The sequence below is a fragment of the Barbus barbus genome (genome assembly GCF_936440315.1).
Source record: "Barbus barbus genome assembly, chromosome: 28".
NCBI lineage: Eukaryota > Metazoa > Chordata > Actinopteri > Cypriniformes > Cyprinidae > Barbus > Barbus barbus.
This window is the reverse complement of record NC_136756.1, coordinates 16,024,988-16,042,227: the sequence shown is the minus strand read 5'-3', so window position 1 is coordinate 16,042,227 and position 17,240 is coordinate 16,024,988. Positions and strand designations below refer to the sequence as shown.

At 38.3% G+C, this 17,240-nt stretch overlaps 1 protein-coding gene across 3 annotated transcripts in view; it reads left to right on the top strand.

Annotated features, from left to right (window-relative positions):
- Nucleotides 1-17,240, top strand: part of LOC306848552 (serine-rich coiled-coil domain-containing protein 1-like) — an 85,395-nt gene that overhangs the window by 56,089 nt on the left and 12,066 nt on the right. Inside the window, exon 11 of one of the 3 annotated variants that reach the window (XM_079383179.1) lies at nucleotides 4,487-4,522. The exons of the other annotated variants lie outside the window; for them this stretch is intronic. Coding sequence (XP_079239305.1) covers nucleotides 4,487-4,489 — 3 coding nt within the window. The 3' untranslated portion in view covers nucleotides 4,490-4,522. The remainder of the gene's footprint in view (nucleotides 1-4,486; nucleotides 4,523-17,240) is intronic. 3 annotated transcript variants of the gene reach the window in all.

The window sequence follows — 17,240 nt, the reverse complement described above, 5'->3', positions numbered from 1 at the left end:
TAATGTTAGTAGATGAAAGGAAATATAATTGAATAAATTCTGCCTGATATGTAAATTTTTTCCCCAATGGTTTGTAGAGCTTAAATGTAAAAAAAAAAAAAAAAAAAAAAAAAGCCCATGTATTGTGTGAAAAAGTTAGTACACCCTCTACTTTCATCACTAATACTACATAGCTACTAAATGTAGGGGAGTAAAATTTTTTCAGCTGAAGACTCTTGATTTTCTGTAGACATTTTTTTAATTGAAAACAACTTCCATTGTTATTTGTTAAATTATGACTTTTGGTCATTATTACTGTCCAAATAATGTATCAATATGTTTTTAATAATAATAATAATAATTAGTTACATTTTATATAGCACTATTCTGGGTACTCAAGTTAGCCTTTTAAGAGCGCTTAAAAGTGTGCTCACATTTTCACGTCATTATATTATACACTGTACTAAACCAAACAATACTACTTTAAGTACCATTTATTACAACAAAATTCTGGTGCTAATTTGATAATTAAATGTACTTTGTATCCTTAAGAGTCGTTATTATATGAACAACCAGTCAATAATTACACTGATTTAAAAGAATAGTACACCCATAATTTTTTTTTTTCATTTTATTTACCCTCAAGATATTTTAAACCTGTATGAATTTCTCTCTTCTATGGAGCTTAAAATGAGTTGTTAGGCAGAATGACTGCTCACCTTTCAATTTTATTATATGGAAAAAAATATACAGTGAATAGTGATTTAGGATTATCTAATTTTGGTTTCCACAGAAAAAGGTTTGGAACATCATAGAGGTGATTAAATAACAGATTTGTAATTTTTTTTTATTTTTTTATTTTTTTTTTTATGTTTGAGTCTCCTATCTGTCTTTTTCACATTAAGTACAACATGAGATTTACATTTTCCTGGATGCTGAATTCAGTAGAGTTGAACGTAAAGGCCCGGTTTCATAGACGGGTTTAGCCTAAAACAGGATTAGGCCATAGTACAATTTGGACATTTAAGTAATTTTTATAAACGTGCCTTAGAAAAAACATTACTGGTGTGCATCTTGAGAAAAAAACAAAGTCACTGATATATTTTAAGATCAGTTAGTGCAAGTTTCTTTCATTTGAAACCGCTCAGACTTACATTTTAGTCTAGGACTAGACTTAAGCCTTGTCTATGAAACCAGGGGGTAAGAGTAGTAATAAATTGTTTCAGTTGTTGAGTCAGATGTTAATTCAGTAACTGTAAAGCTGATTTAACTAAAAAACAAACAAACAAATGATTTGAGTCATTTATTCATGCCAAAATGTTTCACTTCTTATATTTTATTTAATATAAAGTTGTACTGAATAAGAACCACTTCTTGATTCTCAGCTCAAGAGAACTCAGTCACAGAGGAATCGTGTGAAAAAGAGAGCGATGGGGGAATTGATAGTGTGGGAGCAAGAGACGTGCGCTTGAAAGTCAGCCAAAAAGAGAATAGATTAGGTGTAACACAAAAGGGATATATAGATTAAGAGTTCTTCTAAGGTTAATAGAGAGATAGCAACACATGCCAGTCATTAGAATGGCTCTCCGTCTGGGCTTTCTGTCGAAGAAGCATCAGGTGGAGTGCGAGTGTGTGGGAGCTGCTGTGGCGTGAGAACATTCACCAGCAGGAAGTAGTTGGAGCTCCAAACTGTTAAAAATGTAAGATGTATCTGGAGGTAAGAGAGCATCAAGACAAGTCTGAATAGCGTAACTTGTTTTACATGTGTCATTCTTATTCTCAGATTTGTTCTCATTAGATTCCTGTGGAAAAGAGGCCACCTTTCCTGTCCTTTCTGCTTTTTTTTAAAGCACAGAGCTCTTTGGTTGTTGTTTTTTGCTCCTCTGGCCTGTATAAACATGTCCATGATAACTTTGTCAAGGTAAAAACTCTGATCCTAAGCCCTGACAGAAGGTCTGAGTCCCTGTGGACAGTGCCGACTGGAGACTGCCCTCAGGGTGTTCTCCGCCATTAGCAGAACGTGAACACAGGTCCAGCCTATTCGGCCCCCTTCAGGGCCGCTATAATGAAATGCACACGCAACACCTCGCTGTGGACAGATGGCTGGGTGAGGCTGGAACGTTGCACCACAATAAAGAAGTTAATAAATAATTATATAAACGGTGACATTCAGCGGTAATGGGGATCAGAAACACACATTTATTTTTATCGAAGTTGCTCTCCAACCATGACTAGAATCGGCTGTCAGAGGCAGAAAAGTCACATTCCTCAGCTCTGGCTGCCCAGGAAACAGATTTGATTTTGCACGAATCCCCTTCAGAATATTTATGAGTGAACCTGGTTATGTGTCCAAGCCTTTGCAATATGAATATGACACGGCTGATTTGCAGTCTCTCCATTGTGTGCTGATTTGTGGATCTATTTATGGCAGCAGCTAACAACTATTTTGATCACATTGAGAAGAAAATTCATAGTTTGAAAGCAGAATACCTCTTACTGGTAACTGAAGTTATCAAACCTCAACCACTGGTGGGTTTAATTGTACGACTTGATTTAAGGCTTCAATTATGATGGCTTAAAAACCTAAATTTGATGTCTGGGAATGAATATTGTTTTGATAATTGCACTCCGAGTACTTGCAATTTAAGGATGACAGAGACATTTCAAAGGATAGTTCATTCCAGAATTAACATTTTGTCATCAATAACTCACCCTCATGTCATTCCATACTACCTTTCTTCACAAAAATAAAATTTATTTACTATCCATTGGGATATTCTGTTGTTTTAATGGTGCTGGATGTCGTAGGGCAGCCATGGAGGACATGATTTTACCATAAAAGTGCTTCAATATTTGATTGTTTTTCACCAAATTGGCCTTTGAGGATTAGTGCTGTGAAATATATTGAATTGAAACCGACTGGAGCACTTGGTAAATTATCAGTAAACCGCATGTACTTTTTGCTGACACACTCGGGCCTTTTAAACATTAAAGTGAGTCATAGTGTACTGCCAATGACTTTACCAAATGGGATATTCTTTCATTTATCTGCTTTTATGTTCCAAAGAAAAAAGCCATAAAGGTTTAGAGCTACATAAGAGTGAGTAAATGATGACAGAAAGTTCATTTTTGGATTTCTTTGATCACTTACTTTCTGCTAGGATGTGCACTGTGAGTGATGGTATTATAAGAATTTAATAATACAATGTTAGCTTTTATGTCTAATAGAAATGCTACTATATAGTAGTTCACCACACAGCACAAATACTCAACCAATTGACGGTGAACTGCACCGGCAGTAATTGTCATTGTTTATTACCGACTTTATCGCTTTAATTGTTGTAGCCCTGAATCAGTTATACCCTCAATTAGTTCTTCTGCATGCATGTTGAGTTCAGCATATATTATTGCTTAAGGAAGGACACTCAGTCCTGCCCTGCATTGCTGCAATAAGGGCCTTACCGTTGCCTACAGACTCCAGAAATCAATGAATATATTAATTTACTGGAGTAGCAGGGTTCACACCGTCTTCATCTGGATTTCATGCGATAGGACGGGAAATAATTTATGGACCAGCCTCACCTCTGCTTTCTTTTATTAAAGCTCGGGGCAGATTACCATTTTTGCAGTTGTTTCAAGTTCCCTTGTTATTCTTAGCAGTGATATTTTCCCTCAAGTTTCTCTCTTTCTCCATCCACGCCACAATGTGACATAGTCACCCACCCACGGCCTCTCTAGCATCTCCTGCCTCATTTCCCATCCTCTCCATCTCATTGTCAGACTCCTGAAACACGTTTTCATACACGTTCCCAAACTCCTGCTTTGCTCATTACTATTTTATTAACCTGTAAAACAATCTAGATAACAGGATGAACAAATGTAGGAAAGATCCATTTTATTTCTCTCTGCCTCTTCGCTCTCTCTCATATATTTAAATATCATTTGCTCTCTGTAGCATGTAATTGAGGTCTACGAAAATTGGTAAATTGCATTTGCCTTTGTTTAGTGCAGATTAGTGCTGTTGGAGCCTCCTTTTAAAATATTTGCCAATTCATATTATCATAATTCAATTCCAAAACTCAATACCTTTTAGTGTTGCAGATATCTTATCGGGAATTACTGCATGGTTGTTGAAAATTGCTCAAGCTTGTTTTTGTTGACCTCTTGTACCTGACATTTTGTTCAGTGTTTAAATGAAATGCACTGTGAGACAGCGTGACCGAATTATATCCATTCCAGCCTTTTTGCTCTCATCCCTCTCCCGCTGCTCGCCATCACGGTCTAATTTTTATCCAAATAATGTTTTCATCTTCTGTTTATACCTACGAAAGCTCTAATGCATCGTATCTACAAACCGCCACAAGCCATTGTTTTGTGTTAGCATGTAAAGCTTTTGATATTCTCTTCACTTCACTGAATTTCCTTTCTGTCATTTGTACACATCATGTTCATCTGTCTCTATGTTGTTTTGTTCTCCCCTCTCCCCTTTCTCTTCCCATGGGTGCAGTAAACAGAAGCAGCCCGCGCCGGCAGCACAATGCAGGTAGGGTGTATTTCTGTGTAGAGCGGCTCTGTCTCTAATCAAAGGCAGGCAGCTTCATCCACCAGTCCTCACCTTGGCTAATTGAGGGAAACCGTGGAGCTTTTAAATTGCATCAACAAATAATCACACGCAAATGTCTTAATTGCCGTGGAGTCGTATATGAAATTACGGTGATTTTTGTGTGCTAATCTTATCAGCTCTATCCTAATCGTCTCTGTTGGGGACATGTTGATTGCTTGCTTTATTTTAATCCACGCTTGCAAAATCATCTGTCTTTCCTCCCCAAATCAGGTGGCGTTTTTGTGGGAACTGCTTTTGCCATAACGGCGCCGATGCTTTTGTTGAGATTGTCACAAAAAATGCAAATCACAAACCTGCAGTGAACGTTGCGGTAAAACATGACGGATAGAAAAACGACGGCTGCGAATATACAACGAAGGAGACGTCGGACAGTCATTTAAACCCCAGATTTGTGTGGGATACGGGTGAAATAGAGGAAGACTTGCATATACATATTTATAGAGCAAACCTCCAATGCTGTTACAGGAAAAAATGTCAATAAGCCGCAAATCACACCTATATTTATTTCTGCCTGCTATGTCTGCATCTCGTAGTGGGTGCACAGTAGGTGCAGGAAAAAGTCAGACCTGTCGGCTTTGCTTTTGCATTTCTCTAATGTGTGGTTTTAGCTGTTAATGGTAGTCGGAGAAAATATGAATTTTTTCCCTGTTATACAATCGAGCTAATGGCGTAATGTGCTTTGTGGTACCAGTAAAGGGCATAAATCTGCTGTCAGTGTTGTTTTGGTGAGATATGAAGTGTCACTGGATGGAAAGATGTATTGTAAAGTTTGCTTGAAGGTATGTAGGACCTGTTCCATAAATTCAGGAAGTCTTTTATGGAAAGATGCCAAGGTTTTGCCTGTATTGATCCACTGCATGTCACCCTCTCACAGGTAAAATACCAAACTGGTGAAATTAGTGCTCCTTAAAATACTTTACGATCTTTTGGACACTTACGATACTCCCGCTGTCAAAGCTCAAGGGCACGTGTAATGGAGTTACGCTCATGATATCCAAAACTTGGTATTTGGTATTAAGTATTGGGTAGAAAGGGTTGAGAAGCAAAGAGATAAGCTGTGATCTCGAGCAGTTGTTTTGCATGGCATTTCCGAGATTTGCCCCAGTGAAAATGACTGACAGAGTTTGTCAACCCAAGTGAAAGCATGACAAATATGGTTGTGGCATTGATATAATAGCTGACTTAAAGGGAGAAAAGTGACTCGCAGTCTTGCATAATGAATATTTAAAAGAGTTTGGACAGAAGTAAAATATGAATGCCTGTTTGTTGAGTCTAATGGTATCAGATGCCATTATATCAAATATCATGTGTCAGTCAGCTTAGATAATAGCTTCTTTTTCTGTGCGATCATGTATTCTGAAATATTAGTGTCAGATGCGTACTGCTGAATAGCAGTATTATGATGTCACCAGAGGCCTGTTTCATAAAACAAGTTTACCAAATAGGCAAGGATTATTTTAGTTAGTCTGACATATTGTCAGTTGATTTGGTTCAAAATAAGTCAGACTAACTGAAGTAAGGCTGGCTTATTAGGTAAACTTGTTTTATGAAACAGACTCCAGTAATGATAGAGTATAAACACTAGAATTTTCTATTTTACTTCTTATAAAGGCCAATATTCTGTGTGTGTGTTTTTTCTTTTTTGATTATTTTAAAATATGTGAAATGGTAATAATAAAGAATAGCAAGGTGAGTCCAAACACTTGATTGGTACTAGAAAAAATCATTTATAATAAAAATAATTCATCTTTTCCACCAGCACTTCTATGTTTATTGGGCAGCTGCTGTTGGAGGAATTAAAGTGGATATTATCATTAAATTTAAACTAAGCAAGTGACAGATGGGTTTCTATACTCTACGCACCATTGTAGATATTGTCTTTTACCAGGGAAATTACTTTTAATAACTCTCAATTGAAGCGTCAAGGGCCGCTGTGGTTGCTGTTGTAAAACTGGATTTATTTTTTTTAGTACAAAGTGTTTCTGTGTAAGGGAAGGAAATTAAATCCCTGCATAAATCATTCAAAGGATGGCTATAGATGTAATCGATTTCATGTTGGTTGTTTTAGATTAAGTCCATAACAGTCTAGTGAGATGGGCAGTGGGAAATGAGCCTTTTTGTCAGGGACATTTGTCATATGTAAAGCTTATCATCTCTTAACATCTCTTTTGGTTAAAAAGTGAGCTTAATAGAAAAGATCTCCCGAAAATAAAACTACGCTAATATTTACCTGGGAAAAATAACAGGAGCAACATAAGGGTGATAGAATTGTAATATTTAGCCGAACTATGCCTTTAACTTCACAAGACTTATGAAGTGGGATAATTTCTCACTGATGATCCCTGAAATTGCTTGTGCAATCACATGCACGTGGAACAAACCAGGTACATTGAGTTATTAGTCTCTGTCCTTGTGCAATCCTTGCGCAAAACTTTATAATGCTGCTTTTTTTTATTTTTATGAGTTCAGCATTTTCTGCACTGTTTTATCATTATTTTTAAATTGCCAAGACCACCTTGTAGGTCCCTCGTGTAGCTCATTTATTTATCAGTGAGGTTATGGTCAAAATCTCACAGCTATGTTTTTATTTTTAATCCCCTTGCATCTTTCTAATTTCCTAGGCCATATTAACACTGCCTAAAGAAAAAAAACAAGCTTTTCCATCCCCGCCATCTCTCTCTTTCCCTTGCTAGTCCCCAAGTGTATTCTTGCCCAGAGTTGTAGTGTGCATCTCCGATTTTTAAACAAACGGCTGTGCTGGATACCTGTCTCCATATGGATCCTATTAAAACCTCACGCAGCCATCTGTAGCCTAACCATGCTGTGATATCTCCAAACCGCTTCCCTCAGCTCTGCTCTAGCTTGGCAGCCAAGCTCCGTCGTGATCCCTTCGCAGGTTAGATTGTATGCAGAGAGCTGCTGCTTGTTACTATCGCAATACTTCTGTGTCCCGTATGAATTTTGATTAGCTTGGGAAGGAACTGTACATTTACATGTCAGGTTTAAAGGATTATGGCGGGTGCTTGGTTCCTGCCTTCAACCATAATCTAGTCTTGCCATTTATAGAACACAACCTGCTGCTTGCTCCATACTGCTCTTAATGCTTGCCAGTATCTTACGAGAGCAGTCATGTATGAAGCACTGCTGATACGGACATGCCGGTTTTCTCTCTGTGCATCTGTGTGTATTTTTGTTCATTTATTTATTTATTTTTTAGCCTAAAAGCCTATACTGTACATGTCAAAGTGTATTGAAACTCCATCGGTTGCAGTTCAAGACAGAGTGCCCCTTGATGGTGGATTATTTGTGTAACCTAAAGTCTATTCATATGCCCAGATGTGCTTTGAAAAAATTTAGGGGAGACCGCAGTGTCTTGTAACATGTTCTGTTTCAAAATCTGTAACCCCTCTGCCTGCATACCTTAGACTTTGATATAGTAAAATATCAAAAGTTTGGCTTGAATCGAAAGTTTTTGTTTACTAAGGCTGTATTTGATCTAAAATACAGTAAAATATTTTGAAATATATTATTAGAATAAAACATTTTTAATATTTGTAGTTTATTCCTGTGATACAAAGCTGAATTTTCAGCAGCCATTACCCCAGTCTTCAGTGTCACATGATCCTTCAGAAATCATATATAAATCTAATAATCAAATATATATATTTTTAATAATCAAATATAATTTTTGTTGTTATTTTAAATGTTTCTAAATATTATTTTAACATTATATTTATTTAATATAATATTTTTCACAAATCTTGATATCTGTGTACTTTTGCATGTTCTCAGAAACCAGTTTGTTTGTTTGTTTCCTCACAAACTTGTTGTCTAAAGTAGACTATTTCTGGTTATTTTCACCATAACATTGAAATGTTGGAATGAAAAAGGAAAACTTCAAATTTCTTGTTGTTTCCTATTAAATATTCAATTAATGACTGTTATTTATAGCTTAGGAAATCAAGAACTCATTAGTTCAAATCAGAAATGTGGAACAAAGTTGTCGTACAGTACTTGCGTGCCGATTAACTGACGACAATGCGTTGATGATGGATTTTTTTTGAGGATTGTAATTGAAAACCATTGCAATCGGCACATTCATCAAAAGCGAGATTTTAGGTTTGTTCATCTCTGAGAATAGGCTGGATTTAGAAATTAATTAGCACTCTATTATTTTCTGGACCACAGACTGCAGTGAGACTAGAGCAAAGAAAAGCTTTGTGGCTGAATCTCATATGCATGAGAGAGAGAGAGAGAGAGAGAGAGAGAGAGAGACTGGGGCAGTCCAGGGCTTGAAGCGGACTATAATTGTGGCCGAATTGTGTGTCTCTGTGATAACTCTGCTTTTACTGGCCTGTCTAGGCCATTGCAGTAGGCTTTATCTGTAGGCGCTCTGAAAACTTTGGGCTGGAGAAAAAGATTTGCAGCTGTGGATAACACCTTGAGCGTTTTCTGCTTTTGCTTTGTGCTTGGCCTAGTTACCTTTGAGTTGCCTTAGATTATATTGTAGAGAATGTGCAGAGAACTCAACTATAAAGGTATTTAACTTTTAAAACAATTCAGATGGTTGTTCTACACAAAGTGTGTCTTAGTTAATTATTGTCTTTTATTTTTAAACAGCAGTTGTTCAGAACATTCAATGTTAACAATTTCATTTTCTTAGTCAATTTATATCTTTTGAAACTGCATATTTTTTCTTTACTGTGAACATGAAAATTGAATTAAAAAGCAGTTTTGCCAAAAGTTATAGTTTTAAGTTAGGTAAGAATTTTTTTTATTTACTTGGGTTTAGCCCAATCCTGTCTAAATCTGTTTGTCGCTAAAAATAGATATTTACTGGCAGTATATACGTATTCTAAATCGAATGATTTTCCAGCACAGGCAGCATTTTAAAGCATCATGTATATGTATATGCATTTATGTATGTGTGTGTGTACATATATATTATATACACACACACATATACACATACACATACATGCATAATAAATATATATTTTATATATATGGTGTGTGTGTATCTATATACATATGTATATACATATGTATATATATGTATGTGTGTGTGTGTGTGTGTGTATATATATATATATATATATATATATATATATATATTATACACACATATACGCACACATTGAATATTCTGAACAACTGCTGTTTAAAAATAAAAGACAATAATTAACTAAGACACACTTTGTGTAGAACAACCATCTGAATGTATATGTACACACACACATACATAAATGCATATACATATACATGATGCTTTAAAATGCTGCCTGTATATTTATATATCTATAAATATATATATATATTTATACATATATGTATATATATATTTATACATATACATATAAATTATATATATATATATATAAATATATATAAATACATTTTGTGTTACAATACACAATGCTATTCAAAAGTTTCGGGTCAGTAATTTAATACTTTTATTCAGGAGGGATATGAATAGATGTGATAGTAAATACTTTTACTAAAGTTTTTTGTTTTAAACAAATGCTGTTCTTTTTAACTTTGTATTCATCAAAGAATCAAAGAAAAAACTATCACCGGTTCCAAAAAACAATATTAAGCAGCCCAACAGTTTCAACACTCATAATAAATCAGCATATTAGAATGATTTCTGAAGGATCATGTGACACTGGAGTAATGATGCTGAAAATTCAGTGCTGCAAATAAATTAAAAAATTTAAATATATATATATATATATATATATATATATATATATACACACACACATATACACATATACACACACACACACACACACACACACACACAAACACACACACACACACACACCCGCTCAAAGGTTTGGGATAATATATATATGTATATTACACACACACACATACATACATGCATACACACACACACACATATACACACACACACATACATATATACGTGTATATATCACGACGTGGAGGCCATGAACCACCTGACACGAAGCGGAGGAGCCAAAAGCATTTAAAATCCTTTAATGCACGGCAAGCTGTTGATTATCCCGCTTATTCCATGGTCATTTGCCAAGTTATAGACAAGTTAAAACTAGTATTGCTCTTTGCAGCACAATATTTGTCCGTAAGGGTAAAAATGACAGTCAGTTACGGTTCGTTAGCTCTAGCATTCTGCCCACTTCAAATCAGACACAGAGATGAAATAGTGCGGTAAGATCACATTTATTTGAATGAATTATAGCATTTATTTCAATTAGTTATCAATCAATCGAGAGAGAGAGAGATGACAGTTGTGTGTATGTTACCTGCGTCTGCGCGTCTCTACAAACAATTAACTAATTTAAAAGTGATTAATTACTTCAAAAGTGATTTAATGATTTTACCACCTCGTTGTTGAGGAAAATTATGTAGCGATCTTGTATAGATCTTATTTTATTAATTAAAATCGCGGGGAAGCGTTGACAACAAGTTTACAACAGCGCGATCTTTGACCTCTCTCTCTCCCCCTATCTCTGTGTGTGTGTGTGTGTGTTTGTGTGCTAAAGCAGCGCATTAATATGGAACGGTGATTAAACTGACTTGGAACTACCTGTTCATTGAACGGTTTTAATGCATGCCTGCCAGCCAATCAGAATCCAGTATTCAGACAGACCATGGAATAAATGTGTACAAGACATATACTGTGATACTGTGAATTTTGATCAATATAATCTATTCATGCTAAATATACAAGTTTACATTTATTTAAAAAAATCTAGTACTACTGACTACCACTGAAGGTATATTAATGTATCTTAGTTAATCTCACATCACCTGTATTGAAATCAATAGAGAGTCAGAGGTACATGCTATATAGTTTGTTTCATATCAGTCACTTTTGAGGTTCCATTTCAGTTATGATAATCTCAATATAGGCAGTGAGATTACTTACTAGGATTTGAAACAGAGCCATTATATATCCCATAGAACACAAATCTAATGTACTTAAAAGCCATTAAAGTATTGTGGGTCTATATCTAAATAATGCAAATACGTTTATGCTGGAGATAACATGGTAGTTATGTTAGATATGCGAAAAGAACAGATTAAGAAGCATCACAGAATACACAAGTAGTATGGAAGATGGAAAATCAGATTCCTGATCATCATTTAATGGCGTGTATGTTCGTGAGAGATTATGTTAGGGGATACACGATGATGAATGGTTTATATCTGCACCATTCTACACTGTCTTTAATTACTGCATACAAGAAGAAGGTCTCAACGCTCATTGAAACTTAAATGTTTGTGCATTTCCTTCCAGCATCGTTTTCCAACTGCTCAGGGCATATTTTCATCTGGACTGTATTAGATACACTCTTCCTCTAATTATGTTTCAAGTCAAAAAAAATAAAAATAACATGGAGATTTGGATTTATTTCTTCACTTGCTGAAATTGCACTTTTCTTCACTTAATAAGCAGTTGCTTATTAAGTTCACATTATAGACGCACGAAGAAGGTAAATGAATGTGTGAAGTTTAATTGCGTCAGTATTTTATTCATTGTCCTCGAGCACATCATTTGCACAATATATCACCGCAGAACACTGTGTTTGTCGAAGTGGGCAAAGCTGCTGAGAGCTGCTGAGGAACTTATTTACCCCAGAATGCCTCTGCTGCGCACTGTTGAAAATGACAGAACATTTACTCTGTAGAACGGGCAAGGGCGGATTACACAATGTCCTGTAAGGGTCTGGAGCACAAGCTTCACTGTAGGCCTTGCTTTAAATTGGTTTTAAATTGCTACTTTTTTTGTAAGAATATTTCTGCCTGAACTATTCAGAACAGTCAGTTATGTTGATTTTGTCACTTTTTATTCTCAAACATTCGCTTTCACTTGGTTCAATTTGGACCTAACTGCTAAACAATGGCCATGAATATTTTAAATAAATATTTTGATGTTTGTTTGTTTGTTAAAACAAATTGTTGCATTTTTAGGTTTATGCATTTTTTAATCACAGCCTTCTTTAATGACCACATAAGTATTTTTTCTCAAATATGAAAAATAAAATCACAATTGTTTTTGTTTTATATTAGGGCTGTCACAATATCAGATTTTCATTATTCTACACTAAAAAAATGCATTAATCTGTAGAATAAAAAAAAAATGCTATCAGTGAAATCGTCTTAGGTTGCATATGTAGCCCCAGGTCCTCGAGGGAACGAGACGCTGCGTCTGAAGACGCTTTGGGGAACGCCTTCAGCGTAACCAGCTCTGAATACAAGTGAAATCTGTCCAATGGATGGGCGAGACGTCACAGGCGAGGTGACGTAATGACCAGCTGGTACAAAAGCACGTGCGGTGAAACCAGCGTCAGCCTCTGGAATGAAGCAAGCGCTGGCAGGGATGCCAGAAGTGTGGCATCGAGATACAGCATCTCGTTCCCTCGAGGAACTGGGGTTACATACGTAACCTAAGACGCTCCTCTTCAGGAACTCGAGCTGCCTCCGAAGACGCTTTGGGGATCGAGATATCCACGCTGCCAGACTTCCAAGTCCCTGCCCAGTGTGTATCCCTGCAGAGCACATCTAGGGCGAGTGGACGAAAGAGCCTGGAGTGGCCTGCATGTCCAAGCCGTAGAACCTGACAGAAACCAGGGGCGTAGACCATCCTGCAGCTTTGCAGATGTCCTGTATTGGGACACCTGCGAGGATGGCCTTGGAGGCCGCCACACTCCTAGTGGAATGAGCCCTGACTCCCATCGGCGAGGGGAGGTCAGAGGCAATGTTGATGGCATCCATAATCCACCGACTGAGGGTCTGCTTGGAAGCCTCTCTTATGGGAACCATGCTCGCACTGGACACATACAGTTAAGCCTTTGCTGGTCAGGCTCCCGAAAGGGAGGAGGACTGAAGGCCTGCAGTACGACAGGCTGTGGCATGACGGAAGGAGCTTTGGGGATGTACCCTGCACGAGGGTACAAAAAGGCTTTGGCCATGCCGGGTGCAAAGTCCAACTGAGTAGGGGCCACTGACAGGGCCTGCAGATCCCCAATTCTCTTCAGAGAAGAAATCGCCAGAAGAAACACAGTCTTCAGGGTGAGATGGCGATCAGAGATGTCCTCAATAGGCTCGAAGGGAGGCATACAGAGAGTATTCAATACCACAGCCAGGTCCCAAGGAGGAATCCGGTACCGTACTGGGGGCCTTAGCCTCAGTGCACCACAGAGGAAACGTGTAACTAGGGGGTGTCTACCCACCGACTGTCCACCAAGAGAGGCGTGGTAGGCCGAAATCGCCGCCACATAAACCTTCCAGGTGGAGTGGGCTAGCCCTGTAGAGAGTCGAGCCTGCAGGAACTCCAGCACTGTACCAACCGGGCAGTTAGTTCGGCGCCCTGGAATGGGACACCGGCAGGGAACGACCCCTGAAGGGGTGGCGAGCGTCTCAGCTACGCTTCCGGGCGGAAGAAACTGAGACATATGCTCGCTGGAGATCCCTGGAACACCGTACGTGGCAGAGTCAGCAGATCGACCTCCTGAGGGCACTGGGGCGAAACGGGCACCATGTGCTGCGGTGATCGCCGCTCTTCCCCAGCGGGGGCTACTCTCATAAGCCCTGGGCCACCAGCCTCAGAGCTTCTTGGCTGAAGACCTCTTCGCCTGAAGAACTGTCCGCAGATCTGGCTTAGGCTGCGAGGTCCTCGACCTAGAGCCCTTCTTACCGCCCCAGCCCCGATTCTTACGTGGGGGTTTTCGGGCGGTGACGCTCTCTTTCTGAGCCTCCCTAAATGAGGAGTTAGTACCCGACAGGGCCTGCTCCCGCCCAGCAGCCCCCTGAGCTAGAGAGCGCCGAGGTAGAAACTGCTGGAACGCCGCCTGCCTCCTGGCCTCTTGGTGCCTGTCGATGACAGAGTCAACAGCGTCACCGAAAAGGCTAGAAGGCAACAGCGGGGCGTCCAGGAGGAAGACCCTGTCGCGGTCCTTGATGTCTGACTGGGTCAACCAGAGATGCCTCTCCGCCACCACCAGAGCTGCCATAAACCGCCCGATGGCACGGGCGGTCTCCTTGGTGGCGCGGAGCGACAAATCAGCGGTTTTGCAGAGTTCGGTAATATTCTCTGGATTAAATCCCTCGCCCTTATCTAACTCAGCGAGGAACGCTGACGAAAGCACCCTCGTCTGAGAAGAAGGACTTTCGGGAGCGACGCGTACGCAGAGGGAGGCTCTCGCAATGTAGGCAGTCAGCAGCATTCCTCACTTTCAAACAAACCACACACAAGCTATGTTTATCACCTGCACACACAAAACGTTTGCAGGGATGGGACACACTGCTTGTACTGTTTGCTCTCGCCCTCGTGCTTAGCCTTATACTGGCTTTTAGACATGATTAGACGGACAACACCAAATATGACTCACAGAGACACAGAGTGCTAGCTTATTGACAGAAAGCTGACACCGGTTTCACTGCACGTGCTTTTGTACCAGCTGGTCATTGCGTCACCTCAATGCCCGTGATGTCTCGTCAGATTTCACTTGTATTCAGAGCCGTTTACGCTGAAAGCGTTCCTCAAAGCATCGGACGCAGCTCGAGTTCCTGAAGAGGAACTTTAACTTTGTTTATTTTGCTTTCTTCTTTTATTTACACAAAAAATATGAATATAGGAAGGCAGAGAGAGTGTTTTTGTAATCAAAACTGTACAAAGATGTACTAAAATAAGTTGATTGGCATACATTTCTCTTAAGATTCAGCATTACATTTGGATCTCATTATTCTAAACAATGGCCAATAGTATTTTATATTTATATATATATATATATATATATATATATATATATATATATATATATAAAAAATACTATTGGCCATTGTTTAGAATGAGATATATAAAATGTATATATAAAGAAAAAAAAAAAAAAAAAAAAAAAAAAAAAAAAAATATATATATATATATATATATATATATATATATATATATATATATATATAATACATTTAAAAAAATCAATAAATACAAATAAGTCATTCTTTTTTTACTAGGGCTTTCACAATATCAGACCATTTTCGTAGCCAAAAAATAAATATAATCTGTAGAATGTTTGAAAATAATGCTATCAGTAAAATCTTTAACTTTGTTTTTCTTTTTTTGCTCACACTAAAAATATGTAGGAAGTTTCTGTTATCATAACTGTACAAATATGTACAAAAGGAAGTTGGTTAGCATAAATTTCCCTTACAACCAATTCAGCATTACATTTGTACCTCCCTATTCTAAACAATGGCCAATAGTATTTTTAAAAATATATTTTAATAATATGTTATTGTTTTTTAACAATGCATTTATTTTTTTGCATTTGTAATCACATTTGACATCACTTAAGTCTGAAGACCTCTGTAATGACCAAATAATGAGCAATTACATAGCAGATATGAAAAATAAAGATGTAGTTGCATAATATTACAAATAAACAAAATACAGTTTAAATTACTTTAGTGTACTGTGACCAATATAAGACATTAAAGCTTAAACAAGGTGTTCAGAAGGTGTTAATGGTGCAGTGGAGTCAGGAACATTTCTCATTCCTTCATTTATTTCACATTCTGCCAACAGTCACCGGGACACGTTTGAGCGCCGTTCGTCTATCTGTCTCAATTTTACATCTGTAGTGGCTTGTTTCTGCATTTATCTCAGCTTGAAGCCCGCTGGCAGTCAGAGGCCCCATCAGACCAGTCCATAATCTGTCCTTGAGAACCAGCCGAGGGTCTCTGAGGGAATGAGCAAAATGAAGGCAATCATTTGAAATTTGAAAAGAACGTCCCGCTTTGATACAACATGATTTGATCAACTTTGCATATCCCCATCATGGGAAATAAAGCTGCCGGCACGCTTCCAAGAACACTACTCTCATGACAAGAAGGGCGCCCGTGTGCTGCCTTCCTATAGTTAGATCTGTGGTCATCCCCCACTCAGCGCTGCTAATTGATGCAGCATCCTGCTGACTGTTACCTGACCATGAGTGTGTGTGTGTGTGTGTTCACATGTGTCCAGGCTCGGCCTGGCTCTGTGCCCAGAGATGAGACTGCATATCCATCACTACTCTATAGTGAGCGGCTGTGGCCAGCTGAGAGACCAGCTCTGCACCTCTCCTCCCCTCCCCCTCCAGCCAGTGGACAGATTCAGGACACCTCAGGTTCATTAGTCACACCAAAGTAGGGCAGGTGCAGTGCGAGTTGCCTCTCCTGGATCTATCAGAGGCTCGGGATGAGGCGTGACACACTCATACACCACAAGGACCACTTCTGTATAGGCCAGGGTCTTTCCTGCTCTCTAGCTTAATGCGATGGGACCACACTAGATAAGCGTTGGGGTTCTTCTGCCGCGTGCTGTGAATATATCAGCTCTTAGATAAAGCCCTCTGAATCTCATACAACAATTTACTGCAACGTTAATGAAAATAGCTAAAGCATAAATATTAATGAACAAGTCCTTTGCAATCTTCACATTCACAAATGCCTCGGTGCATAGTTGCAATGTTTTGCTGACAAATACAGATAATTTATATGCAGAACAGGAAAATCTGATAAGAATAAATTGTCTTTGTTTTTAACATGGAGTGTCTTTAATGGGACAAACCACCCACACACTTTCACATTTAAAAAAACAAAACAAAAC